The sequence below is a fragment of the Calonectris borealis genome, chromosome 8 (genome assembly GCF_964195595.1).
Source record: "Calonectris borealis chromosome 8, bCalBor7.hap1.2, whole genome shotgun sequence".
NCBI classification, from domain to species: Eukaryota; Metazoa; Chordata; class Aves; order Procellariiformes; family Procellariidae; genus Calonectris; species Calonectris borealis.
In genome coordinates this window covers 6,492,496-6,519,910 of record NC_134319.1, presented here as the reverse complement: position 1 = coordinate 6,519,910, position 27,415 = coordinate 6,492,496, and the positions used below count along the sequence as shown (strand labels likewise).

General features: G+C 42.8%; 1 protein-coding gene across 1 annotated transcript in view; it reads right to left on the bottom strand.

Moving 5' to 3' along the window:
* Window positions 1-25,554, bottom strand: part of GLIS1 (GLIS family zinc finger 1) — a 206,808-nt gene extending 181,254 nt beyond the window's left edge. Inside the window, exons 1-2 of the mRNA XM_075155738.1 lie at window positions 25,341-25,554; window positions 24,747-25,136 (exon numbers count right to left, since the gene is read on the bottom strand). Coding sequence (XP_075011839.1) covers window positions 24,747-25,136; window positions 25,341-25,554 — 604 coding nt within the window. The remainder of the gene's footprint in view (window positions 1-24,746; window positions 25,137-25,340) is intronic.
* Window positions 25,555-27,415: the final 1,861 nt, after the last annotated feature.

Here is a 27,415-nt window from a genome sequence, read left to right as displayed (position 1 = left end):
TTACCCTTGCTGGAGTATGTGAAAATCACGGAGTTATGAAAGCATAACAGCACTAAGGAGAAAGAGTCTATCTTCCCATTTCAGAGGAACGGCATTAGGATACAGATCCTAAGGCACCAACTTAATGAAAAAAATGAAGTTTTTCAGTGTTGGCAGACATTTAAAGTACGTGCCTGAAATGAATGTGTGTTAACCAGCTTAGCTTTGCTTCAGAGAACTCTTCCATCTGGTAAGACTCCCTAGCAGTTTATAATGACACACGTGCCCCCACACCCACACACACCACTATCATCTTCAGTGATGATGTGTATCCTGGAAATACTAGTAATTGTAGCTCCAAGCCCTGCATTTTATGAGCTTTGAGTAATTCTTAACATTCAAAAACCTCATTCCAAAGGAGAAAAATAACAAAGTTTAAAAAAAAAAAAAAAAAAAAAAAAGGATGGGTAGTGGTTGGCATGACCAGAAATGGGCACCAGAAGTTTCTTTCTCCCTGCACATAGTTTTGGTTGCACTGACAGGCTGCTGCATTCAAATAGCTTCACCAGTTCCACATTAAGTGAAATTCTACTTTTGACCACTCTTCTCAAAAGTGGAGCTCTAAGGATTTCTGGGTTAAAATATTTACTTATATGCAGTGCTCTTGGACCACATATTCTCCCCTCAGTCACTAAGCACTTTACAAAAGCAGGTGAGTATCACTAGCCTCATTTTGCAAGCAGTGAGCCCAAGGCACGGAGAAGCTCCCTGACTCATTCGAGACTGTAACGATGAGCCAAGGCAGAGTCAGGCCCCAAACTCAGATCTGACACACAGCCACTTCGCTGGACTTCAGCACTGTAACCAGAGACAGATGTCATTCAGTTGGGTTATACACTACACGTTCGTAATAAATTTTACTGGACTTAGGAGGGAAAGTATATCACCTTTGTTGGCAAAATGAAAATGCTAAATTAAGGATTGTAAAAATTAAATCTTGTGAAGACTGCCAGTGAGGCATTCCCAGGGATGTCCCTGATCCGCAGCTGAGAGAGGCAGTGATGCTGTCAACTGGCTGCAGCTCTTACACACTCAGTCAAGCCACAACATCTGTGCAAACAATTTAGCCTTTATTCAACCCAAGAATTCTAATCAGATGCATCTAAAGCACTTCACAGCCAGGTCTGTAAGTCCAAGCTCAGTAATAACACGCTTATGCAAGTAGACCTTTGAAGTCAACAAGACTACTCAAGTACACAAGGACAATGTACTGGCATATGAGATTGATCTTTCCAAAACTGAAATAACTGATTTCCAGAATATTTTCTAAAATTAAAAGTAGCACTGGAAAATATTAAATGTAAGGACATTTCATATCCACTGAATTATGTCTCCATTTACACAGCATCAGGGTCATCAAACTTTTTTTCACTTAAAATTTAAAAAAGAACAACATTCACTTTTTGTCTCCCTTCTCCCTCTGCTTCTCAGTTACAAGAGTTTGCTTATGAACACAGAGAACAGACGAAGAATATAATGAAGCTGCTTTTTAAGAGAGAATGATTTGCTACTGCTTTTCAAAATTGTTACTGTTGCAGTAACATGTAGGACACTTGAGTATCTTTGATTCACAAAAAAGGTTATTTATATTATACATAATATACTTAGTACATATTAATGTATAAGTATATAAACTTATGTACTACAGTACACACTGAACTATTTAGATAAAACATTTGTCAGAAAGGACAATGTCTTAAACCGCACAGAGCTGAACAGAATTGTTTCTGTTTAATTGTTTCTGTTTCATGGAGTGTTTATTCCACTCCATGAAACTGCTTTTTCTGTTGTTCTTCTCAATTGGGGCTCATACTGGTATCACTCTCACCACCAAAACTACATCTACAAAATGCTCTATAAAAACCTGAGTTATAATATCACAGTTTAATCAGCCCTAACCTGACTAGCTTAATGAGGAACAATTGTATAAGTAGGAAAACAATTTATCTTGGGACTGTGAGGCAGATAATTTTGGTTAAATTTTTCCAGATGGCTTCAAAATCTGAAAATTAGCCAAACCCTTTACCTACCTACTGAAAGAGCTTGGATGCCTTCCCTGGCTGATTCATAAAAAGAACATGTTGTATATACTCTATATGGCATGATACTCTGCGTTCCTGGCCACCAGCACAGGGATATAATTAATCAGTATTAGCTGATACGTGTTTTTCTTTCCGTTTATATTAGAAATGCAGATTAAACACAAACTTCTTACAACCTTTGGATTTTATATTCTTCCCTTCTTCTCTTTGATCCAGTAAGCTCTAATGGTGGGAAATGGGGCATTGCTGCCTCCCAGCAGCACAAAGAGCTGGGATAATGCTCGTGCTATGTGTGTATGTACATGTGTATGTACTTGTGTATATATTTATACCTTTAGCATAGTGCTTTGAACATGCTTGATATTAAGGACTCAAATATGACTACCATCTAGAACACACCACAAAAGACAGTGGTGCATGTTAGACACGGACTTTACCTCAGTGATACCCAGTGCTCAGTCCTGCGGTGACAGCACTCCCTGCGACCCTCTGTCTGTGTACCAGCTGGGTTTCCTTGGAGTTGTCCTCTCTTTACAAGAACCTCCCTCTTTACAAGGGCCCAACACCACGGCCAATAGGTCATCCTCGCTTCCCAAGCGCCATCCAGGGAGATCCTGATGTACAATTTGGCCGTTACAGCCATCTTCTAAGGGCCTTCTGCCCAGCCTATTTAGCTTCCTTCAGCAATGCCCCAGCACCCTCAGTCTGCATCCTCCACAGCAAGGAGATACAGAAACACGAACCAGCAGTTAGCAAAAAAAATACACAAAAAAAAAGCAACAGGTCGAAGAGGAACAACCGCTCTGGCAGGACAGAGCAAAGGAAGTAGAGAAGCTGAGGGAGCCAGCAAGAACCTTTTCAGTAGGAAGCCATGTTGAGAGGAAAGTTATAACTGCATGGCTTCCTCCCTGGCAGCCTGGTACCAACACTTTGACTCCAAGGACAATTCCTTTATGAGACAAGAAATCATTAATAGCGCAACTAGTTTTCTTAGTGAAGCAGTACCTGTTGGAGCTGAAGGAACTCAGGTTTCCTTCAACTTACACTTAGAAAAATCTAAGTCAGGAGGAGGATTTCTGGATCCAGTTCCTGTCCTATCGCTAGCACCACTACGTAAAATTCCAAATGAATTTTGCTGACAGAAGTAGTCAAGCTTAGCAAACAAGACAGAGTTTAAACATCAAGGAGAGAGCTGTGAAAGACAGCTAAGCATTAGGATAGAGGGGACACAGAATCTCTGTCCTTGGTGGCGTGTAAGAACAGACTTGTCAAAGATCTACCAGAAATGGTGTGGGGAGCATTGATCCTGGCTGGGGAAAGGAGGATGTCTGTCATCTCTTGAGTACTGGCCATCATCACCAGCTATTTTCACTAGTGATTAAAGGTGCTATTTTTCCAGGAGAACCTGACAACCCAGCTATGAGGGCAGAGAGTTGTGATGCCCTCACAAAGCTTAGGGGTACCATTACTAGTATAAGCCAAAACACGATAAATACTCCTCTACCTGCCCTTCGCGTTCAGCATCCAGTTTCCCATTTGAAGACATTATCTTTCTAAAAGTGACAAATTTTTTCATTTTATGTAGGACTGAGGAACTAAGCTGCATTTTATTCAACACCGTCCATTTTCTCCCCGGTTTTTTTTTTTTGCACAAACCTTGTGCATCTCTGATCTGTATCAATTCCCAACAAAATCATTCCCATTCTTTTCAGTCTCAATCCACTTTTTTTTTTTTTAAGTCTCTGATCTATTATTCAATCCATCTTTGAAGCCTTTTAAATTCTGCTAAATCCTTTAGGAGGCAAAATATTAATATAACAACATTATATTACTTCCAGTGCTATTTTCTATTCTCTTCTTTTTATTCTCTAACATCTGTTGTTTTGGCTTATGCCATACGGTTGGGGAAGGAGGACTGAAATCTCTATAGGGAAACATCTGCATTATGAAGATTTTCACTTTCTAATGGGAGAGAAGGCTTATTCTAAAATCTCAGGTAGGTAAGGATGTTTTAGTGAGCAAGCTGGGGGCGGGGGGGGGAAGAGAAGAATTTCCACTCGATTTGTTGGAAAGCAGAGGTGTACTTTAGCTAACGGATTTTCAAACACAACTTGATCTGATGATACTAGGTGCAAGGTCTTGCTTTAACTCAAATTAAATCTCACAACACTTTATAAAAACATCTCTATTCACAGAAAACTGTATTTCTTATAGAGCTTTCTCATTTTGCAAATATTTTTAGTTATCTATCCTGAGAAGTCCAAAGGAAAGCAAATCATAAATGTGCCCATAATTTGCATTCCTTCTCTGTATAAGATATTGAAGCATTCTATTCATTTAAATACTCGAGACCTATAATTTTAACACATTTTTACTGTATCTTATCCCGAAAAGATACTGCTTTTAGATGAAAAGTAAACAGCTATTACTTTGGCACAAGTCTTTCAGTTATGATGAAGAGGTTACAGGAAGGAGATGAATATTGCACAACAACATGTAATTTTACTTTGTTGTCATAAAAACTATACCTAAAATTGTCTTATATTTGTAATGAACGGTGCTTCTAAAAATCTAAGCTGATACGAGGTTAAAATGATATATAAACCAACTTATGAACTCAAGGCTATCTTCTCATGCAGCAATTTGTCTGTTCTAGAGAAGATGCAGCTTTGAGGAGGATCCAGGTTAGTACAAATTCAGCCACAGAAGGCTAAAACTCAGGAGTGAAAATGCTGCACCAAGCCAGAATGTGTCCTTAGATACATCAGTGTAGCTGAAATCAGTGGAAATATTCCAGCTTTGCACCTGTGTAACTGAAAGCAGAATGCAGGTATCTGCTTTCCCTTTAGGCTTAATATTCGGTTAAGACAAGAAAACAAATTCAAGCTGTTCCCACTTCTTATGTTTACCCAAATCCTCTAATTGCTCTCCACAGGAAATACTTAGAGGATACTCTTATGCTGACAGGCAAAATATTACACAGGGTGATTCCCTACTAACCTATTACTAAGAACTCTCTGCAAAGCCCCAGATATCAAGGTGGGAACAAGCAGCTCCATCTGACTCTTGCTGATTTACCCAATTTGCACCCATATAAGCAGAACTTAGAGCATGTTTTACAGAGCAGTTTTTAGCAGCATCAAAGGCTGCTTGCACAGATCTGCTGACTGGGAATCTTGAAGCATATAGAACGCATGTAGGGCCAACAGTAAAAGCAGTAGGCCATAAAGGGTCACAAGTTCTTAAGCAGAACTGAATAAATTCACTTGAAAGACCAGAAATACGAGGTGGCCGGTGGCTCACAAAGGGAGAAAAACAAAACTCAAACTTTCCAAAGAGCAAAAGCTTATTAATCTTTTTCTGTTCAGCTTCTAAAGTTTTATAACCACATATCTCACCTATAAATACTCAGTCTAAGACCAACGTGTCTTGTTCCGTGTAAACTCCCCAATCAATGCTGCCTCCTTTTCTATTAATCCACCCTTTAAAATACGTTCTTTTATCAGGTTTTAATGTCTAACATGATTTAATCAAGAACACATGCCTCATAAATATCATCTGTCATGTTCCATTAGTTTCATGTGGAAAAGTACAAGTCAATAAACAAAGGTTGTGCCATAAATCTGCCTTGAACACATTATACCTCAAATAAGAAAATAAAAACATGTGTGTCCTTTGACCTGGATATTCTTAAAATGGAACTTCAGGTATTGTCTTATGCCTTTAAAAATGTCTAAAGCATTCACAATTAATTGCGTACCTAAGCAATTTCAATTTACATAATGTTGATGTGGAGACGGTGATTAAATAAGCACTATGCCTTTAAGGCACCTGTTAAATAACATCACTGCCTCTGGGTTAAAACTGATATCCCGGACTGCACAATGAAAACCAGGTCTCTCCACCATGCAACTCTGCTGTAAAAATCCCTCATAACTCAGAGGAGCCATTGGATTCAGTTATTAAAGGAGAGAGGAGAAGAAAGGAAAAAGAAGGGGGAGGAAAAAAAAAAAGCACCTTCTCTTGTGCGCTGCATGGAAATGTGGTTGCTGTAAACACCAGCGAGTCCAAACAGCACACACAGGATCCCTGTGAGCTCTCCTCAGCCCCTCCACTCTGGTGTTGGCGGGCACCAGTTTGTCACCAGTTCTCTGACTGTCCAAGTACACAAATAACATGAGGTACTCAGTTTTGGTACTTACACCAATGATCAGATTTGATGCTTGGGTCATCTGGGAATTTTTATTTAAGGAAATTCCCGGCCTTTCCAGAGTTGCAAGCCACGGTCAGTGCTTTCAACCTCTCCTGCTCTTTACGGCACGCAGCAGTTTGTGGCTTTTGGTATTTTCCACTAATGATCTCAGTTTGTTATAGGCTGTTGGGGAGTGCTTTGTGGCTTGTGGGTGGTGTGGGACAGATGTTCCCTGGACTGAGCGTCGAGTGCCTGCAATAGTAACAAACTGGATTCGATCGTCCATGTGGTCCTTCCCAGTCCCTTGCTCCTACCAACCCAGCGGGGCTTTGGATCGGACACCCTGCCCAGCCTTCTGCTCTACAGCAGCATGGATAAGAAGGGCCAGAGTTTTCATTGGGGTCCCTGTCCATCTCCCAACATCCTTCTGTGCAGCATGCTGCCCGTTGCATCCTACAGCTGGCTGACTTGATAGGTGGCTCACTCAATCTAGCTCTAGAGTCCTCGAGAAAGGAAGGCAAATGTTTTCCTCTCATGCATTGTGAAATCTGAGGAACAAGAAGCTCACAACTCAATAGTTCAATTTTGAAGCTTTAAAAAGAAAATAAAGAATATAATTTTTTTTCCTTAATGACTACTTTGATCACACACACACTTACTTCCTGCAGGTCCAGTTTGACCTCTTTGTGCAGATGGGCCTATACTCATGTCCAAAGTAGCTGACCCCCATTGGTTTCTAATTTTTCCTGTTCCTCCTGCCTTTTCCCAGTGTTCCCTCCTTTCCATGTCCAATCTCACCTTCAACTTCTCTCTACCCTTCAGCCACCAACTGATCAGCCTAGGATGCACACAGACACAGATGGTCTGGGTACCCTGACCTGCTCATCATTCACATCTCAGAAGGAAACAGGTCAACACATTGCCTCTCATTGCCCAACTCTGCAGTTGGAGCATTTGCTCCCACGGGGAACAGCTGAAGTTAACAGTTTTATGCAAGTTAACAGTTTTATGCAAGCCCCCCTACAGATTTTTCTAGATTTCACTCCTTTCTCAAATGTTCATCTTTGAAAAATGGGAGCTGCATGTCTACAATCCGAGTAACTCACTGGTTCCTCTGCCTCTGGATTTAGAATTACAGGATAATATTATTAGTCAGGAACTGGTAAGGTACAGCACTCCTCATATAGTTACCAGGTTCTGACATTCACTTACCCAAATCTCTACCAATTGCGTCTTGTTAAATAATCTGCCGGAGTTCATCATCTTGTTGTAGGAATGTCCACTGCCCGGGGACTTGTTCCAACACTAAAACTGCCCAAAGAATGTCAGTGTGCCTTATGACATCTCACTGCGCTTACCCATGTGGGGCAGCAAGCAGACCTCAGCTTCTGCTGCCCTCACAGCACCACCAGTCTGAGGTTGTGCCTGGGATATACACGTTCTTATGGAATTCCTCCGGGTTCCCAGTCACACCTTCCTGGTACCAGGCAGGTCAGTCCCAACGCAGGTCAGCCAAAACTTTGACTGGGTATTGTGGGGATGAGAAGAGGCCACGTGATGAAAACACAGGAGGAAGAAGATGACAGTAGATAGAGGCAAGGGAGGAGGAGTCAAGCAAGCAAATCTCATATTCAGCTAGTGATGCTGATGTGGCTGGCACCTCATGCAAAGCCATAAAAGCATTCCAGCACCACAAAATTCCTGCAGTATTGCTGAGTATCACTACTGAATTTACCTGAAAATAATCAAAATAGATTTACAGCACCACTGTTCTGAGTCTCTGCAAGGAAGGGGCTGACAAGAGGGATTCCTGTCACCACAGGAACTTCCTCATTCTCACATCACTCAGTTGGCAGTACTACCAGACCTGTGGGCCCATATTAAAACCGTGAATTGCACAGTACCACAAGACTAAGACAGCACCCAGTAGGGTGATCATCATCACAGCACCCAGCAGAGTAACCCTCACAAGCACCCTGATGCAGCCCTTCACAAGTCAGAGTTTAGAGAGCCAGCCCAAATGGCTGGGCAGTGACTCAGATCTCCGGAGCGTCTCACAGGACACACCGGAAGTACGCAAAGTATTTTATTTTATCCGTTAAGTGAGAGGACACTTCATGTTCTCAGTGCCAGACACAGAATCAGTGTACGCAAAGTATTTTATTTTATCCGTTAAGTGAGAGGACACTTCATGTTCTCAGTGCCAGACACAGAATCAGTGTACGCAAAGTATTTTATTTTATCCGTTAAGTGAGAGGACACTTCATGTTCTCAGTGCCAGACACAGAATCAGTGTATGGTACGCAGTTCCCAGGTGCTTACTCCCAGGCTACATCTAACCTGGCTGAACACCAGGGCCCTTTGCTGGCAAAGGAACAAGTCTCTTCCAAAAACCTGCACTAATTACAGCTGCTCTCAGGGCCCTTATAAACATCAGGCTCCACTTTCCAGCTCTTGTGTTTCCTTTTCTTTCAATAACAAAATTTTAAAAAGAAAGCTAGTTTTCTGGGTCAGAAGACTGTATGCATCAGAACAGTTTGATAGAAAAGTCATAATACTTGTAATTCCCTGAGATCTTTTATCTTGCACATCTCAGACGGACTCCAATCGTATCACCTGGCAAGGAGCCAAAGGAGCTCTGCTACTAAACCAGCATGATAAGATCAGCACTGAGTGGAGGAAATGCCAACAAAAATCTCCCACTTTTCCCTGGATTTTCATCCAAACAAGTGAGTATGTCACTCTAGTTCCCCCCTCAACAAAATCTCCGTGCCCAAAGGTCGGCCCCATCCTCCCTCAGTAACACTAAATTAATAAAAAAGCAGTGTATTTTCTCTGAGTTGCTCTCCCACCCCACTGCTTGTCTACGAGGCCTCAACTCCTTGGAGGAACAGTAGATTATCACATGGCATAGCTTTCTAGGCAACTGTCTGCATCACGTGCTGGAACTCACGATGGGAAGAATTCAAAATTAATACTACTGCACCACTCACAAAAGATGCCATAAAAGGAGACCCACAGAAAGCATGAACTATGTAACATTCAACACCAGGAGACTAAGCACCAGATGCAGAGAGGTATTTAGGCACTAAATTTCCACTGACGTCAATGGGAGTTAGGTGCCTAAATACCTTTCTGGATCAGACCTTTAGTAGAGGAAACTTTAAGGCTTGATTTCTACAGTTCCTACAAACTCTTCAGCACCTCCCTTGAGGAGCAAGTCCTTCAAAGGAATGCCTAGGAGACTCATCACACATTTGTCTTGCCTGAAAACAACCATCCAGTTCTCAAAGGAAACACTGTGAAAGTGTTCTAGTCTAGAAAGACTAGAACTGATAAGTACATTAAAAAAAAACACCTTTTATGACATTCTTCAGGTGTCGCTGGTTGGATTCCTAGGAGCCATTTAACTCCATGAATCTCTAAGGCAGGATCCTGTCTCTACCACCAGGCTTATGGAGTGGCAATATGATAGGAGGCATCTGACAGCTGTTGCATTGTGGAAGGATACCTGATAGACATTAGCTGCTTGTTAAAACTTACAGATTGTTTTCAATTAACATAGGCATCGCTGAATTTCACTGGCTCTTAAAACAAAACAACAAAAACAACAAAAACCAAAACAAGAAACCTGTCCACAATAACATAAACCAAGAAACTGATAGGATTCTGTAACTGATCATCTATAAAGAAATTGAACTGCACATGCTCTTAGTGGGCACCAAAAGGCAATCACTTGCCCCATTTAGAAATATAAATCAAAGATACCACCCAAAGGAAAGGGGAAGGAAAAAAAGGCCCTTGTGATGACAGTTCAGATTGAAATTAATTTGCCCACTTGCAGAAATTCTGAAAGTGTTTGCTCTTGATTTTTCATCCCCACCACATGGCAGCTGCTTTCTTCCAAAGCACACACTTGCACTGTTGTGGGCTGTAGGAGCAAGACAGCCAACATTGGAAATAGACATGTCCTGCGGTGGCATGGCAAGCCACGGGCACAGCGGTCACACCACAGGGTGCGCGGAGCCGTAAGTACATATACAGACACAGACTTGTGTCTGGCCCAGAGACTGACAGAGGGGAAGGTGTCACAAATATAAATCTCAGGCCAGGGAGCCAAAGAACTCAACCCAATTTTAGTCACGTGGGTATCTCTCAGTTTCCCTTGGCTGCCTCGATCAACTGTGGCCCAAAGTTGTAAAACCTGCCCACAGCTGCTCTGCTCACCCCCAACCTGATGTTTCACACTGTGACTTTATGCAAGCTTGTTTGGGTCTAACAAGGTCCTTATTTTTCTACAATGCAGGAAATAAGGAAACCAGCCATCAATTATTAGAAGCGCAGCAGATCTGAGCCGCGTGGCTGTAAAACAGATTTTTCTTTAATGAAACTGAGCTGGCATTTGCCAGAAATAACAAGTGCCCAAGACGAAAATGTAAATCAAAACTAAAGGAGAGTTTTCAAAACTTTGAATCATTGGTAGCAACAGACAAGCTCAGAAGGAGGTTGGTATGATTTTGGAATGTCTTAAAAATGTGTGACTAATATGACTTCTAAAGACATTATTTGTGAGTTAGTATTTCAGTCTCCCCACAGAAAGAAAACATCATGACCAGAGAGGGCCACAATGTTTGCTGTAATAACTGTGTTAGTATGTCGCTAGTATGTCGCTATTGCTACGCTAGGAAGGAGGCTGAGAGCCTTTGTTTTCATTTCAGAAAGCAAAGAAAGGGAAGACATTGCTGTTGAAAGTCATCAGAGCTTGGTAAGAGAAGGAAGATCACAGCTGTTACCCTTTCCCCTCGTGTCCAGGTTTTAAACCCAGCACTTGGTTTTGGTTGGTCTCAGCCCAGGTCCTAGGAGACACTAGGTTCCATCACAACATCTCTGAATAGAGACTAGTCTAGTCAAGGAGGAGTGGTGCTGGTTGCTGGAGAGACATTAACAAGAGGAAAGAAAGGGCGGGTTTGGAAGAAACATTAGTTGCTAGTGATTGCCCTTACCATAATTACTGTCAAAACTGTGTGATTGTGGTGCAGTAACGCTCCTCTTTCCCCAGCCTGCCCCCTGCTCTTTGTCAAGAAAACCAGCCCTAAATGTGGCCTCAATATGGATGCTAGGCCCAAGGATTGCAATGCAGTGGGCACATGAAGGAAGAGCAGCACCAGGTCTGGCAGCAGGAAATGGCCTGGAATCCCATCTTTTACAGATTGCAAGTGGAAGCCATTGGGATGGTCCAGCTTGTTCGTTTAGTGATTCTACCATTGAATGCAATTGTCCACCGTTGAAATGAATCACTTCTTCCACAGGAACATCCAAACCTGGCTCAGCAACTCCAAGTACCAGAGGATTTATCACATCCTTTGCTAAGCTGTGCCAGGGTTAATTATCCTTGCAGTCAAAAACATGGGTCTTCCTTCTTGTTTGATCCTTCTTGGTTTCCAGCCATGAGATGCTGTTCTGCATTTATCTGCACCCAAAAGAACCCTCAAGTATAACATATTTTCTCCTCTGGTGCATGTCCGGAACAGACCAGATTGCCTCTGCCTAATCTTCCATTAGTCCATCAGTACCACATATGGGTTAGCATCTTCCAGTTCTTCTCCAAATCCTTTGATTTTTCAAAGCCGTTTAAGAAAGTTTGAGCATTCATCTATCTTCCTGCAACTAGAGTGATGCTTAACAGAATGATAACATCACTTCCCTATGCTTTTTAATAATATATCATATCACCTTGTACACCATTAGAAATTTATTTTCTCATACCAATTGAATATGACACCCCAATCCTTTTCAGTGTCACTGCTTTCCAGGACATACAGCCTCCCATCTATAAAAATAGTTTATATCCTCCATGCCAAGGTCTCATGTGTCTGATGGTATGAAAATATTCATTGTCCAGTTCCTGATCATTGCTTAAGAAATTATGTCGCATGCCAATCACTTCCTGATTTTTATTTATTATTCCCTTAATCTGAAGCAACAAACTTTACTGGCAGTGGTTTTTCTATTTTCTGTCAGGATTTCAGTAGAAACTATTAGATAACACTGGGAACAAAACTTTCAGAGTTGTATACAAAATACTGTCACTGTACAAAATATTGTTATTTGGTGCGCATCTCAATTTCTATAGATAAATCAGTTTTTACTCCATTCAAAAGGCAACATTATTGTTTTTATACCACTATTTTTCTGCCATCAACATTGCATGGGACAATTCAAAATATATCCCAGAAGCTTAAGTCTAATCCACCAACACATTTACCTCTGCCACCTCACTCTCAGGCTTGTTATAAAACAAGAACAAGCTTGATGAACTCTTTTAAGCAGAACAGCTTCCTTCAGCTGATCTGTTAATGCAGATTTCCGCCACAATACATCCCCAGTTCTAAACAGTCTAAACTCCACCTGGACCATAAGGATGTAGATATGACCAACAACTAAAGGCCGACAGTGCTGGAGGACTTCAGCATGGTCAGTTAATTTTCATATTTGGAAAACAGGATGCATTGTGAATGAATAATAATAATAATTCAACATGAGCCTAATTCAGTATCAATAAGGCTATTTCCTTCTTCAGAACAATGGTTGGCATTTTCTATCCCCAACAGGCAACCGTTTGTTAGCAATGGCATGTCCCCAGAATGCCACAGAACATTTCACAACTGCTTTGCACATAAAAATCAATCATTTTCCATGCCCAGTTGTCCCACCACTGGCTCTCCCAACTGCTGCTCTTAGAGCCCTTCACTCAGTCTGGTTTTTATTGTATGCCTTCTCGGTGTTTTCTTGACAAACAAATGAGTGGCCAGAAGCACCAATGTTAGACAACGAGAGATTTGAACTTTGTTCAGTAAGTCAGAGAGGACAGAAGCCTGGAGTATTACAGTTTGAGGAACCTCTTGTAACTCTTTATAGTGCCTAAGCAGTTGAGTGTGGGAATTAAAAACGTTGCAGGAAAGACTATCGGGCCCAAAGAGTTATATCCCATAGTAGGATTTCCATCCAGCCTGTCTTTAAAAACTCCAGTGACAAATAACTCACAGCCTGCTTGGGCACCATATGTCAAAAGCTAAGTATACTCCTAGTTAATACCTTTCCTAGTGTCGAGCCCACATAATCCCTGTGGAAGAATAAACCAATGTGGAAGAGGCAGAAGGTGCTGAATATCAGGTGTATTTCACAAAGTACTTAATACCAACAGGGAAAACCTACAGGCACACTCAGCTTCAGAAAGGATGCAATAGGAGATTTTCTTCCATACCAGCAGAACAAGACTGGTGCCTCTGAAGGATGTGTGGGCACCATGCACATGAATTATAACTCTGATCTATAAATTGGTGGATTCCATGTTTAGAAGGTCTTTCTCATATGGAGCTTATATTCTAAATCTGGGTTGCTCATCAAACTAGCAAATGCTGTATTCAGGAGCCTTCACACTGGAAGCTGTATCCAATCTTCCAGATTGTTTTCTCTAGTGGTATTTAGTATCATAATTCATTTTTACCTAAATGCTAGTTGGTTATGAGGCTATTTTTCACCAAGTTTCCTCTCAAGTCTCACATTATCTAGGCTCTGAAACTGCCTCCCTGTCACTTCAGAGTGACTGCTTGCTGCCGAAACATCTACCCCACGCATAAAACATCTTTATCACCTCTAATGTTTACTGTTCTTAATTTTCAAGTCTCCCAGCAACTTCTCCAGCAGCTAATAAAAACTCTATTGTTGGCATTAACACTAACCCTTAGCAAGGAAAGTTCCCCAAGCAGGTTAGTCCCATTTTAAGAAACTTAACCTGGGTACCACTGAAGCAGCAAGCCTCTGCAAAACACCAGTGTTTTCACTCAAACTTGCCAAATAAACTGTACTTGTAGCCAATGCCATCATACATTCGGGCTCAAAACACTGCTGATGATTAGTCATTCTAGTGGTTTGCTCTCACTTTTTAGATTTTAGTCCCCTTTATATTGGCTTTCTATGACTAATCTTGCAAAATGTACGCACTTGTAAAAGTATTTGTGGAAATGGCAAACTTAGAAGCAAATAGGCATAAAAGCGAATTTTGACAAAGCAGTCCGAGTATTCATACCAGTAACCTCTACCTAACAGCTTCTGATAGGATGCAGTAAGAGAAAGGAGATCTCATATAAACAATGTTTCCAATAAAAGCTAGCCAAATCACCCTGACAGATTTTGAGTATTTACACATTCAACAGACCAAAAGCTATTTACACCAGTTGCCATACTTCCACATATTTAGCCCACAATTCAAATAAGTTACAACCTTTTACATATATTTAAAAATATATGTATAAGCCAACAGCAAAGTTGCACAAAGTAAAAGACAGAGGCCAGGAGGCTAAGAGAGTATAAAGAATAAGTTATTGAGTCTCAAGGGCAGGGAAAGAGCAAGTGGGCTCTAGGGGTAAACATCCCCTTAAATTTCCTGCATACCCATTCAAATCAGAGAGATGCTGAAATGCATGGGGATCTTTGTTTTGAAAAGAGAACCATTCACACACACAGTCTGTAGCTTATCCCCACAAAAATATGACAAGTCAGCAAACCTTATCAAATAGCTCAAGAACTCAAAGAAAAAGAATATAAGCCAATTTGTGGTGAGTTGGCAAGAAGAAAAATAAGAAGCAAAACTGTTCAGATTAAAAAAGTGAGACATCTTTTCCTTTTGCCAAGTGAACCGAGTCCATACTTACAGGACAAACTTCTATGCATTAGCCCTCCAGGGCTCAAGTCTGCCTCCTTTTTATCCACTCTCGGTTTTAAAATGGCGTCACTTCAAATTTGCACCAGAGCTAGGAATAATGGAATCAGGCCAGCTCAGTTTCAGTTGAACATAAACCAGCTCTGACGACTTCAAGGAAACTGAACATTACAACAATCAGATATCCAGAAAGGAGGAATTTAGTGTTGCTTTTTCTTCTTCAAGTCCTGGGACACAGTCTCAGCTGCGTGCAAAATCTGTTCTGCCAGTGATGAGGATCTCAGGAACCTTGTAGTAGCTACCTGCACCTCAAACCCAGGGGGCATACAATCCATCGGGTGATTTCTGCCTCAAGAACAACAGCCGTAAGAGACTTTTCCATCTGCTGGAAGGCAAGGGCAACCCTGAAGTGGCTTCCTCCAGCAAACCAGGAGGGAAGATTTTCCTCCTAATAGGTTGGCTATTTCCAACACAGCTCCCTTAATGTAGCCTCCTTTCCCTCACTTCAGCGTGTCAAGCACTAAAATAAATGGGAGAATTTGTTCCTCAGCAACAATTCTGCAACCGGCAGCATAAACCAGATGCCAAGCAGTAAGAAGCCCGACTAAAACGTTCCGTTAAAAACCTTACCTTCCCAAAGATAACAAATATGTATTTTGCACTTTTCACCGCTCACACTCGAGGAGACTTACCAACAGAGGCAAGCACCACATACTTCATGTAGCAAAGAAAGAAATCCGGTCCACACGCACACCGTGTAGAGGGGGTGCAACCATGCTCAAGCAAGTGCCACCCCAGGCTGATACAGCCACACGTTGCAGTGCAGCATCCTGTAACACCAGATCAGATCTCAAACAGAGCTCAGCCACATCACCCAAACACTGCACCTGAACTAACAAACTCTGTCCCTCAGCATAGAAAATTAAGCTGGCCCTGATGGTGTGCCGAAACAACTGTACTGTTTCTGGCTCCAAAACTGGCTTGTCTTTCTCTACACCGTACTCCATTACACTCTTGCAGTAGAAATGTCATGAACAGTTGCCGTAAAACGATACAAGTGGTACAGCCTAGAATAGAGTTCAAGCACCCTAACTCTTTTCATCCGAAACATTTATGTACTTGGCCATGTCAACTGTGGGCACAATCCTTCACCATTTTTGCCTGTTTCACGTACGATGGCAGATCACACTAGCTTTAGACCCATGCAGGGTCCTGAACCAGAAAAAAAATTAAAGGTGAACATGCTGTACTGTCTGACCTTGGCATCCGAGCTACTGGGCTGCTTCTGCTTGCACACTTTTCTCTCTGGGAGAGAGTTTAACACTTGGATCTTCTCTTCTGTGCCTCAAAAGAGCATGGATAGGATTTTCAAAAACATTCAGTACTGGCCTCCTCCTGAAGTCAATGCTACGACTCCCTGCAATTTCAGCAGGAACAGCAGGGCAAAGCAAGAGTTATGAAACCTCATGTTAAATCCTTTCTGGGATTTTCCCAGAAAATACTGGGAAATAAAACAGAAATTTCCTCTTTTATCTGTTCTCACTTTAACTCTCTCTTCTCTGTCCAGCACAGATGGGGGTTGGGAGGTAGGCAGGACTTACATAAGGAACAAGAATAAGCGAGAGCTGTTTTAGAGTGAAATGAGTCCTTCTGAATGCAAACTGCTGCTTTCCGCGAGCACCCTTCCTGTCCTATTTGGTCTTCTCTCTTAAGTGTCTGCCACTATGGAGATGTTCCATCAACGAGCACAACACACAGTCATCGTAAGTGACTGATCATTTGCCCTCAGTGAAGGATTCAGGTTAAATCAAAGCCAGCTGCTTTAGAGAGGGGCAAGCGGCTAAAAAGAAGTTAAACAAAATAATAATAAAAAACGCAATCTAGAACCTACATACATAGGAAATCTGCTCTTGTGTTTCAAATAACTAACTCTAAGGTATTTAAGCCTCATGCACAGAAAACAATTTTGTAACTTTTTTTTTTAAGTCATCCTCTTGCATTATTGTTGTGCCCTAATAACTCTGAAATGTGCTACTCATCTCTCCCAGTTAAATATCCTGTTTCACAAGCCCCCTCCTAGATATCTGAAACTGCACAGCATTTCTATCTAGCTTTAGGCATCTAGCATTCCAAAGAATTAATATTTAAACTTATTATAAAGGAATGGGGATTGCATTAAGCATGTAGTATTTAGCAAAACATTCATATTAATAAACTATTGTGTTGCTTGTTTGAAGCACATTTATCATTCTTTAAACTCAAAAAAAGCTTATGCTCCAAACCTGACACATGTATCTATTTTCCTTTTAATACAACCAAGACTTAGATAGGATTATAGAGTGGAAGCTATCAAATTTCAATTTTTACAATACGCTTAAATATATTATCTTTCTTTGCCCAGGGGATTGTTGACTTCAGTATGTAAGTGACTTAACCACAGCACATTGTGAAAAAGCAGTGAATCACAGCACTTATTTTAAATAATCCTAGACCCTCTACCTCTTCTTGTGAAGCGCCTCATGTTAACATTTTTATACATATTATTGCTCTTACATCACTTGCTTATAGATAAATGAATAAAAACCCCTAATCTGTTACAAGATATCACTAATTGGTTTTTTTCCTCTTATATTAGCCTTTGATTTACACCTCAGATACACTGTCCCAAGCCAGCACGTGTAATTTATTTACAGCATTGGAAGGCAGGCGAAATACATCATCTACTGTTATACAACCTTCTAGTAGGTATTAAAATACCAGGCCCCTGGAGACACACTTCATATAGTTCAGCAAGTTCCAAAATAAACCAAGCTGCCAACCCCTTAAGCACTTAAAACAACAATGGAGATCTGTATTAAAAAGTTAGTTTTACAGTATTTGATGATGTCGCCTTAGTGTCATTTTTCCCTCTGGCTAAATATGCAAAAAAACACTTAAGAATGTATTTGCTTTCCCCTCATTCTAAAACAACTGACAACTCTATAGCTCTCACAAAGTCCTCTTCTTATCACATGTATAAATGCCAGAATTAAATGCAGTTTAAGATGTTTTGCATTCATTTAACCCTTAGAATAAATTTGATCAGGTAGATTCAATTACAGTGCTCCTTACCAATCCACTATGCAAAATAATCACATATACATTCAGACATAATGACAGAAAAGTCAGACAGAATTATTAGATTTAAACCAATACAATTGCTAAAAACAAAACAAAACAAAACATAGAGCTCAAGCACTTTATGATGATTTGACTGAGTTCATCCTTCTAGTTCCTAAATGCTCAACACCTTAAAATAACCTAAAACACAGAATTTGGATCTATTTCCTACTAGAGCTCTGGCAATGTCTCATCTGTTTTTCAAGTAGTCTCCTTTCGACAAATAATCTTAATCATTAACAATCATGTAATATATCCAAACTAATGACCATAATAAAAAAAAAAAAAAAAAAAATCCCTGTTCCAGGTTACTAGTGAAGCGCAGATTCTGAGAACAGAAAGTTCCAGGTTCCAACTGAGATTTCACATACTGGGTGCCAGAAATGTAACAGGAGGGGAAGGAAAAAAGGAAATTCTTGCCTCTATTCTTCAAAGTCTGTGGTAGTAAGAAAAAGAAAGGTAGTACTGCAGTAGTCTGAACTGATACTTATCTGAATGGAAGAACAGGCCCTTGCTTTTTTTACATGCCCCATTTAAACGCAATAAAACGGCATGAGTGGTTCTAACTGGTCGTTCTGTCTATGTCATTGTAACACTCCCTGCTCTCAGGAGAAGATAACAGCTGTGCCATATTCAGAAACACATACTTTTGCTATTGTTTGCACATTTGTAGGGCAAGATTACACTGTACCACAGTTAGTGAGCATTGCCCTTGCTTTGGAACCCTGTATTCTTTGAGTTACATCAGTGTGCTGGGAAACAACGTTTGATGGCTGAGGGAAAAAAGCAAACAAAAACAACAGCCTATTAAAAGCAGTTTGATGCACTGTGAAACGATTGCTAGATTGCACGCCTTGTTCAAGCCTGTTGACATATAATGATAGAAACCTGGAGTACAAAATGGAGTGGTTTACATCTATATTCGCTCTCCAATTACCCTGCCATCAACATCTTCAACAGTTCTAAAATCGCTAAACAGCAGAGGTTCACATTTCTAGAAAAATGGTAATCATGGTACTGAACATGGACATTCACAGTACTACAAATTTCTCTTCATAGTCCATATGTTACTCCCCTTCCTAGCTTACAGATGGATTTAATACAAGCTTGTTATTTGTTCTACAAGCTTTTCCCTGTATACAGGATAAAGAACTTCTGTAATATTAGGATTGAAACACTGATCCAGCTCTAGTGGCAAGACTCCTACTAATATCGACCGTTTAGAGTAAAATTTTGTCCCTCCTATTCAACATACTGAGCATCTTTGCTCACTGAAACTGAAAGAAAAAAAACCACAACCAACTTTGTTGCAATAAAGAAGTACTATCTCCCAGAAGACACTCACATTACATGTAGTAGTTTTACTAAATAGAATCTTGAAGCACTTCCAGAATATAATCTCAAATCTACTAAAAATCCTCAGCATACACTTTAACAGCTTATGTGTGTACAGGGTTGAACTCTAATATACAAATAATCATTTAGATATAGTTGAATACATAATTTGGAATATTCTAAGTCCAAAGTATTTGTTGTTGATGAGACTACTGACAGGAAAACAGTAATGCACATACTTCAGTACTTGCAAGATACAGATTTTAAACTTTTTCTTACTATAAAAGAAGAAAGGAAAAGATATTTTTCTTCTCATCCCATTTAGCAGAGTATATAATAATGCCCATTTTCATTCCATGTGTTAATGTAACATTTTAAAGCCAGAGCAAGTAATTTCTTATTTTTTACTTCTATTCCTTCAAGTAAAACTCAAGAAGTTACAAAATCTCTTCCACAGATCAGACTTATTTCCTGTAATCTGACATTATTTGTTATTCCATATAATTCTACACAATATTAAGATAGATACAATATTTATTCTCTTCCTTTTTTCCAATAGCTGTATTTTTTTCCTGAAGCAGAATGGGGTTTTTTGCTTTTGCTTTACGAGTACTGAATGCCTTTAATTGCCAGGTCGATCGTTAGATCTTCTGGTTTGTATTTACTAAATATTCTCTACTACCAATCCCTAAATAACACAGAATTTCATTATCAGATACAATTAAACCTCTTCTAAATTAAATCCATGAAAGGGTCATCTTCAATTTAGTGACTCTGATTTTGCAACACAAATCATTAGAAGAACTTCCTTCAACAGCAAGTAACTGAAAGTTATTTTCCTATTCAAGACAAGTAAGCATTTTAGCCAGTTTAAGGGAGGAGGGGACAGTCACAATTTATCCCAAATGACTTTATGCACACATTTTCCAATGTGTAGTTTCTTCTCCTTTCTCCCCTTACAAAAAAAAAAAAAAGAGAGAATTAAAAAAAAAAAACCCAAACAGACCATGATATAAAAAGCAGTTCTGTAACTGCAAGTTCTGTTCAAATAAACCTTTAAATTCCTTTTTGTAGTGGAGAGTTCAAATGCAGCAAGTAAGAGAACTACAGTGAAAAGAAGAAAAATTTATTACTATAGCTCTATATAAAATTGAAAGAGTTTAGAGATCACCATACCAGTGAGCCCATTCCCTGTCTCCTTATCAGTCCATATAATATTTATCAGCTCTAGGCAGTCCCATTTGCTCCAATGGGATAATTCAGGTGAACACAGACAAGGTATATGAAAGAAAATGGCAGAATCAGGCCCAAGACCAGTCGATACACCTAATAAGTCATACAACCAAAACATATGCTTTTACTTAAGATCTCGACAGTATAAGCTGTTACTTATGCAAGGACTGTCCTGCTAACCAAGGGAATAGTCACAGGGGGTTGCAATGGCAAGATTTAACCCTCCTCCTCAACAGCAGAAGAAAATTAATACATTTCAATACATTGGTTGTATGTTTGCCGAAAGCAGCAACAGCTAAAAAAAACCCAAAAAACAAAAAACCCAACCTACTTTCTCCATGTCTGAATAAAAAATACTCTCAACAAGGAAACATTCAACTACTGCAAGGCGAACAGCTTATTGTTTTGCCCACTGTAAGTTAATATCTGAAGTAGTTACTGCAAAGGTCTGGGCCATTTGGATGATTTCCCAGTGGCACAACTAACAGGATAAATCTCGTCATTTCTACTGAGTCATGAATTAGGTACACCGAACAAAACTGGAAAAGAATGAAAAGGAGAAGTGTTTCCTGGTAACAACCATAATCGATGTCATTAAAAAACTGAGATATTTGACATCTTTACAGATTACTCTTTTGTCACCTCTAAAGCTTTCTTTCCCAAAAGTTTCTTTCCTGTTGACAGTAATTATTTTGCCCTGTGTTACTTTCAAAATGGTAATACCGTACCATGAAATTCAACGAAACAGAACCAAAACCACAGGATGCCAGGAAAACATTGTAAAATGAACTTCATACCTTATGGTACAGTTATTCTATGCTGAGCAGACCACAAATGCCTCTAAGAAGCACTGTCTGGGTGCAAATACTCTGCCTTGTGACACACAGGGAAATCAATGATCAAGAAAAGCATGGAGTGTATCACAGCCAATCATACCAGAAGGGGGAGGCTGGGTGAAAACTGCGTGTTTATTTTAAACAGCTCCCAAACAGAACAAAACATGAAGCACAATTCCAAAATACTGATATTTCTGGTAAACAACCAACAGCTCCATCCTGCAAAGTTTAGACCCAAATGATCTGATTCCCAGAAGTAATCCTCACCACCACCCCTCAAGTTTTTGTTTGGCTGTTCATGTAAAAAGACTTGCTCAGGCATGGAAGCGTTTTGCAGGATCATAACTTAAACACTGTGAAGCAGTAGAGTGACACCACAGAGACATTACAACAGCAGGATGCTTTTTCCCCATTGTGATTACTTCAAAGCTGCCCTTTTTATTAGTAGGGTAGTGTATCATTTTGATTCATTCTTTTTTGAAAAAAATCCCCCCCAAAATTAAGGCATATTTAGAAAAAAAAAATTTTACAGGCAACTATAAAAATTGATTTTGCTTTTGTTAAAGAGGGTCTTTTACCCTCCCTACTTACAGCTTTCAACTGTGGATAAACCAAAACCAGGAGGCACATTCTATAATCTAACCCAGATTGCAGAGGGAATTACTGGGTACACGGTACTCTGGGGCTGGAGAGCAGGAGATGTACAGCGCGATGATCTGAAATCAAGCTGTCATCAGTTTCCTTCCCAAAACCTTTTACTGGGTAAATCTAAATATTTCCCTCCTTCCCACTTCTTAGCTATATCTTGTTATATCACATCCACATACAGCCGTCCCTGGTCCTTTTCTTTATCTTCCTGAGAGAACCAGGGCTGTTGGGAGATGCTTTACACCACTCCTTGAAAGATCAGCGGCTCTCCTGTCTGCAGCATAGCTCACTTTAGATACACAGAGCTCCGATTTTACAATTAGATCACAGCAAGCAATTGAGTGACTTCTGTTATTTCTGTGGAACTGACTCAGAAGCATAGGGTGCTGAGCAGGGGCTGGCAGCTCGCAGTATTCTGTGGGAGAACTCCAAAATGCCCGAGTGGACATTCAGGCACTTGCTGACACCGTACAGGTCAGAAGGAGCAGCACAGCCCACACATTTTAAATCAGACTCTAGCCCAAAATTTTACTTTCCCTAACTTCTCCTGAAAATATCTTCACAGGGAAAAAAAAACAAAAAGCAAAAACAAAACCAAAAAAGCCCACCCAAAAAACCCCAGTGCTGCCGTCTTTGGAAAAATCCAACATTATCCATCAAATCACCATACTCAGTAAATGGACCCTATCCTGCCCATGGATACCTCCTACTTCTCCCATGACTCAAGTCACCCATATGCTGAAGCAACCACAAGGTAACACCCTGAACAGAAAATGCATTAAACAAAAAACACTAACAAAACTTAAAACACAATTTTTTTCCCAGTGGTGAAAAGGGGAAACTGATCAGTCAGGAAAGATGAGTTAGCATCCTTCTCCCAGTGCCCACCTACACCTGCTATAAGAAGTCCCAAGTGAATGGAAATCACACTTTTCTTACCCTTGCTACACCCCTGTCCTCTGTAGCACCCACAAGAGAAATAAGCAAGAAAAGAGGAGGAAGTAGCTCAAAGTGAAAAAGAAAAAAAAAAAAAGGAAAGTGCGTCAACAGTCTGCTTGGGTAGGGCAACGCATGGGTAGGGTTTTAAGCTGGTACAAACCCTAGCCAAGTGGCACCAAACTCACTCGTGAGACCACAAGGGACTTGAACATCAGCAGTCACAGCAGCACAGCGGTACTAGAGCTCATAGCTGTCCCTTCATACTTCACGAATCCTCCTTCTCCCCCCTCCAAACCTAGTTCTGTGTAACAGACCTTCATTTCATTCTTGCCAAACATTAACAACCTTTTTTTTTTTTAAATAGGAGAGGAGAATTGCAGCATTAACAAACAGAAAAATAAAAAAGGTAATTTATAACCTGCTGCTCCACTCTGTCTGTATTCCCTGCTGATGAACAAACACATCCTACAGTTTGCAGGACAGACCTCGCACAGATTGAGGTGTTCATTAACATAACTTCATGGCAATGAAAGGTGCCATCACCCTAGGTAACAAGCTCACAAAAGGAAACGTTACTAGTCCAAGGGCACGCAGTCTACTTTTATTTTTCAGAAGAATGGACAGAAAGGGATGCACTGAAAAAATCCTAGTGGGAACTCTCTTACACCAACAAGATTACAGCATGTACATCTCTAAAATAGAGAATGGGAAAGGACTGAGAAGAGAAAAAGAGAATTACCTTTTCAACATTACAGAAAACATTGCTTTAATATTAATAACCTTAGGTGCATATATGTCTCTGCAAGTGGCTTTGTAGCGTAACGGAATGCCTTGAATTCCCTCTGATCCCATCCAGTGATACCTTAGAGGGATTATTTTAAAACTAAACTTTGATTAACAAATTTCAGCTCAATTAACAAGTTCTAACTCAAAAGGGTAACTAACAGATTTTAGTGGGCAATTCTTAACCAAACTTCAGTGCCGCTTCTTTAACAATGGATAGATAAAAACTGGGCATTTAACTAGCAGAATTTGCCCTTACGCCATGCCTTTCAGGCACCAGGAATCCCGAGTTTGAGGATTTGCTGCCTGAATCCAGCATTTGTAACACCTCCTTGAAATACAAAGTATAAATCCAAGCAACCGTGGTGAAACTGCTGAATAAGAACTAGGCATTTATTGTCAGTCAGGCATACTCACAAACAAACACCCCACACGCACGCTCAGGCGCAGGACAGACTAACCCAGTGTTCAGCACCATCCTCAAAACAACCACCTCTGAGAAGCAACCAAACCGAGCAGCAGTTGCTCAGGAGAACTACAGAAATTGCTGGTCTTGGGATTTCTTAAAGAATATTGAGAAACGCTCTGCTGCCCATTGGCAAAAAAACAGTCTGGTTTATCCTGCGCCTCCAAGGTGCACAGGGAAAAAAAAAGTTTTAAAACTTGCAGTTTAATAAACAAGTTAGAAAATGTACTGACGACCAAAAAGAAGGGGGAAAAACCCACCAAAAAAATAAAGAGCTTGATGCATATTTTTGTTTGGGTGGTGGATATATTTTGGTGGTGGTAGTGTTCAGTTCATGCATTTTTAAACTCACCCTTCACGCTCTGATGTTTCTGCTGCTGGAAGTAATCTTTAGAGCCTCTAGCGCATCGCAGCTCCTGCGCCCTCGGCAGAATTGGGATCCTCTCGAATATGCTGGGTCTTTTGGGGATGAAATCTAGCAGAGGCGCTGACATTTCAGGGGGGCTCTGCTGAGGCTCCGTGTGGTCACTGCCGTTGCTGACAGCTATCTTAAAGGACATCTGAGGATTCAAGAGAGCTTTACCACTGCTGGGACGGGTCACCCGCGGCAGTTCCTTCAGAGGCGCTCCCTGGTATTTATCGGTCACCTCGAAGCGAGCCGGACCGGCGCTGGTTTTCTGACCCCCTGCGAGCTCACAGTGCATGTCCGCGTCCGGCTGCTGCCAGGGCCCTCGCCGCTCTCCTGCACCGAGCGGCACACGGGGTGTCAGCGCCGGCGGCCGCCTCAGCCCCGCCGCCTCAGCCCCGCGCCGGCGGCCGCCTCAGCCCCGCCGCGCGCGCCGCCAACGGCCGTTAACCGCCGCCCGTGCGGCGGGAGGCAGCCCGCAGCCGGCCGCGGAGAGCGTAACGCGCCCACAGCCCCGCTCGCTCTCTCACGCACACCGGCCGGAGGGGGAAGAAACGGGGGGCTTAGACCTCGGCGGCGGCTCGCCTGTGAGGGACGGGGAGGCTGGCGCCGCGCGTCGGCTTTCCTCCCTCTCTAGGCAACACCGCCGGGCTTTTCGTAACCGCTGCGGGGAAGGCGAGACCGGCCGGGAGGGGAGGGGGGCCCGGCACACGGCCGGGGTTGCGTCGAGGCCGGTGCCTTTCAGCTGAGGCATCCAAACAGCGGCCACCCCGGCAACAGCGGACGCGGCGGCAGGGCACGCAACGCCGCAGGGCGTGTTTGCCAACGCCGGGCGTTCACGCCGGGCTCACCGCGGCCCCTGGGTCACCGGCCCCGGCGACGCGCCGAGACGTGCGTGAGGGGAGAGCCCGCCCGGGCAGCGCCTCGGCGCGGCGGTGACAGCCGCGCCCCCGCGCTCCTACCTGGGAGGGGCCGCCCGGGGGGACGCGCTGCCCGCCGGCTCCCGCCGCCCCCGCGCCCCGTCCTGCTGCCGCCGCCGCGCCGCGCTCATGGGCTCAGCCCCGCTCCCCCGCCGCAGGGCCGGCTGCCTGAGTGAAGGCGGCCCGGGCCATTACCCTGGCGCGGCGGCGGGGCCAGCCCTTCGCTCGGGCCAGTCGGGGCGGGCAGGGGGAGGGCTGTGCCGCCGGGGCCGCCCCTCGGGGCTTTGACAGCGGCGCGGCGGGGAGCGGGGTCCGCCCGCGGGCCCGGCCCGGCCCGGCCGCCCCTCACGGCCTCGCGCCGCCGGAGAAGGGGAAGGAGCCGGAGACCCCGCGCTTGCCGCGTGCGTCGGGAGAGGATCAGCACCTCCCTGCGCCCCGAGCCTCCTCAGAGGGCCCGCACCCTCCCGGTGCCGGCCCCGCACCTTCCCGGTGCCGGCCCCGCCGTGAGGGGTCCCTGTGCTTGCCCAAGGTTCATGTTTTTCCCTCACACCTGCTGCCGAGAGCCTGGTTTCTTCCCCTTTGCCCGCTGGCCTCGAGGGTCCCCCACGCCTGTCCCCAGACAACCCGCTCACGCGTCTGGCTGCCTCTGCGCCAGGCACACAACAGGCGGGAACCATGGGACACCCGCAAACCACCCAGCCGCTGAACAGCCGGCAGCGCCCTATAAACAACTTCTGTGCGAAAGCCACAGCAACTGCAGTGTGTCACGGAGGAGCAGCGGGAGAGAGCAAAAGCCTTGCCAACGGCCTGGGCCCGGGAAAGGAGGAGATGTGTCAGAAGTGGGTACAACCTGGCCAAGACATCTCCTTGATGACGCAGTTTCAGGTGCATTCAGTGCTCCTCTTTATACGGTGGCCATGCATTGTTCCATTCCTGTCCTACAGGTGCCTGCAGCTGGCCCACTCCATTAGAGACAATTAAGCTAGCTCAGAGCAAGCAGCACAGAGCAGTGACATTTGCGCTGGCTCCTCCTGGGCCAGCTCGGGTCTGGAAGCAATCTAGCTGGGTTTATTAGCTTGGGCCTGGTTCCAAGCAAACGCAGGCTGAGCTACGATGCGCAGCTTTGCACGAGCAAGATTTACCAGCCCACTCTCTGCTGGCTCGGGGATGTCTGCACCCTGCTGCCCAGCATGCTGCTGTCAGCACAGGTGCAGCACAGCAGGTCTGCGACACACCAGGACAGCTCAAAGATAGGAGTGACTTGGAGTCACCCCTGATTTACACGGGTATAAATCAGACAGACATCTGGTTGGAAATCATGCCTGTTCACATCAAACCTAAAGGAGAGGCTTGGGAGATTTAGCACGAGGAGGAGGGACAGCTACTGAACTGGCGTCTTGCTACGTCCCTCCTGAGGAGCATCCCGCAGCTAAACAACAGAGATCTTCATCTTCTCGCAGCACAGATGCTGCAGAGTGCCTCGCTCACAGTTTTATCCATCCCCTTAAAAACATATGCCACCCTGCGGAGTAAAGGAATGGTCCAGATGTGAGGGCATGACTTTTTCTTGGCAAATGCTAGGAATGTTGTGGATTTGGTGGGAAGGAGGCGACTCTCCATAAAAGACACGAGATCTTGGGACGGAACAAGCAGTTCTGGGAGCAGTGTGCCTCTCCCCCTTCCTGCCCAGCGTGG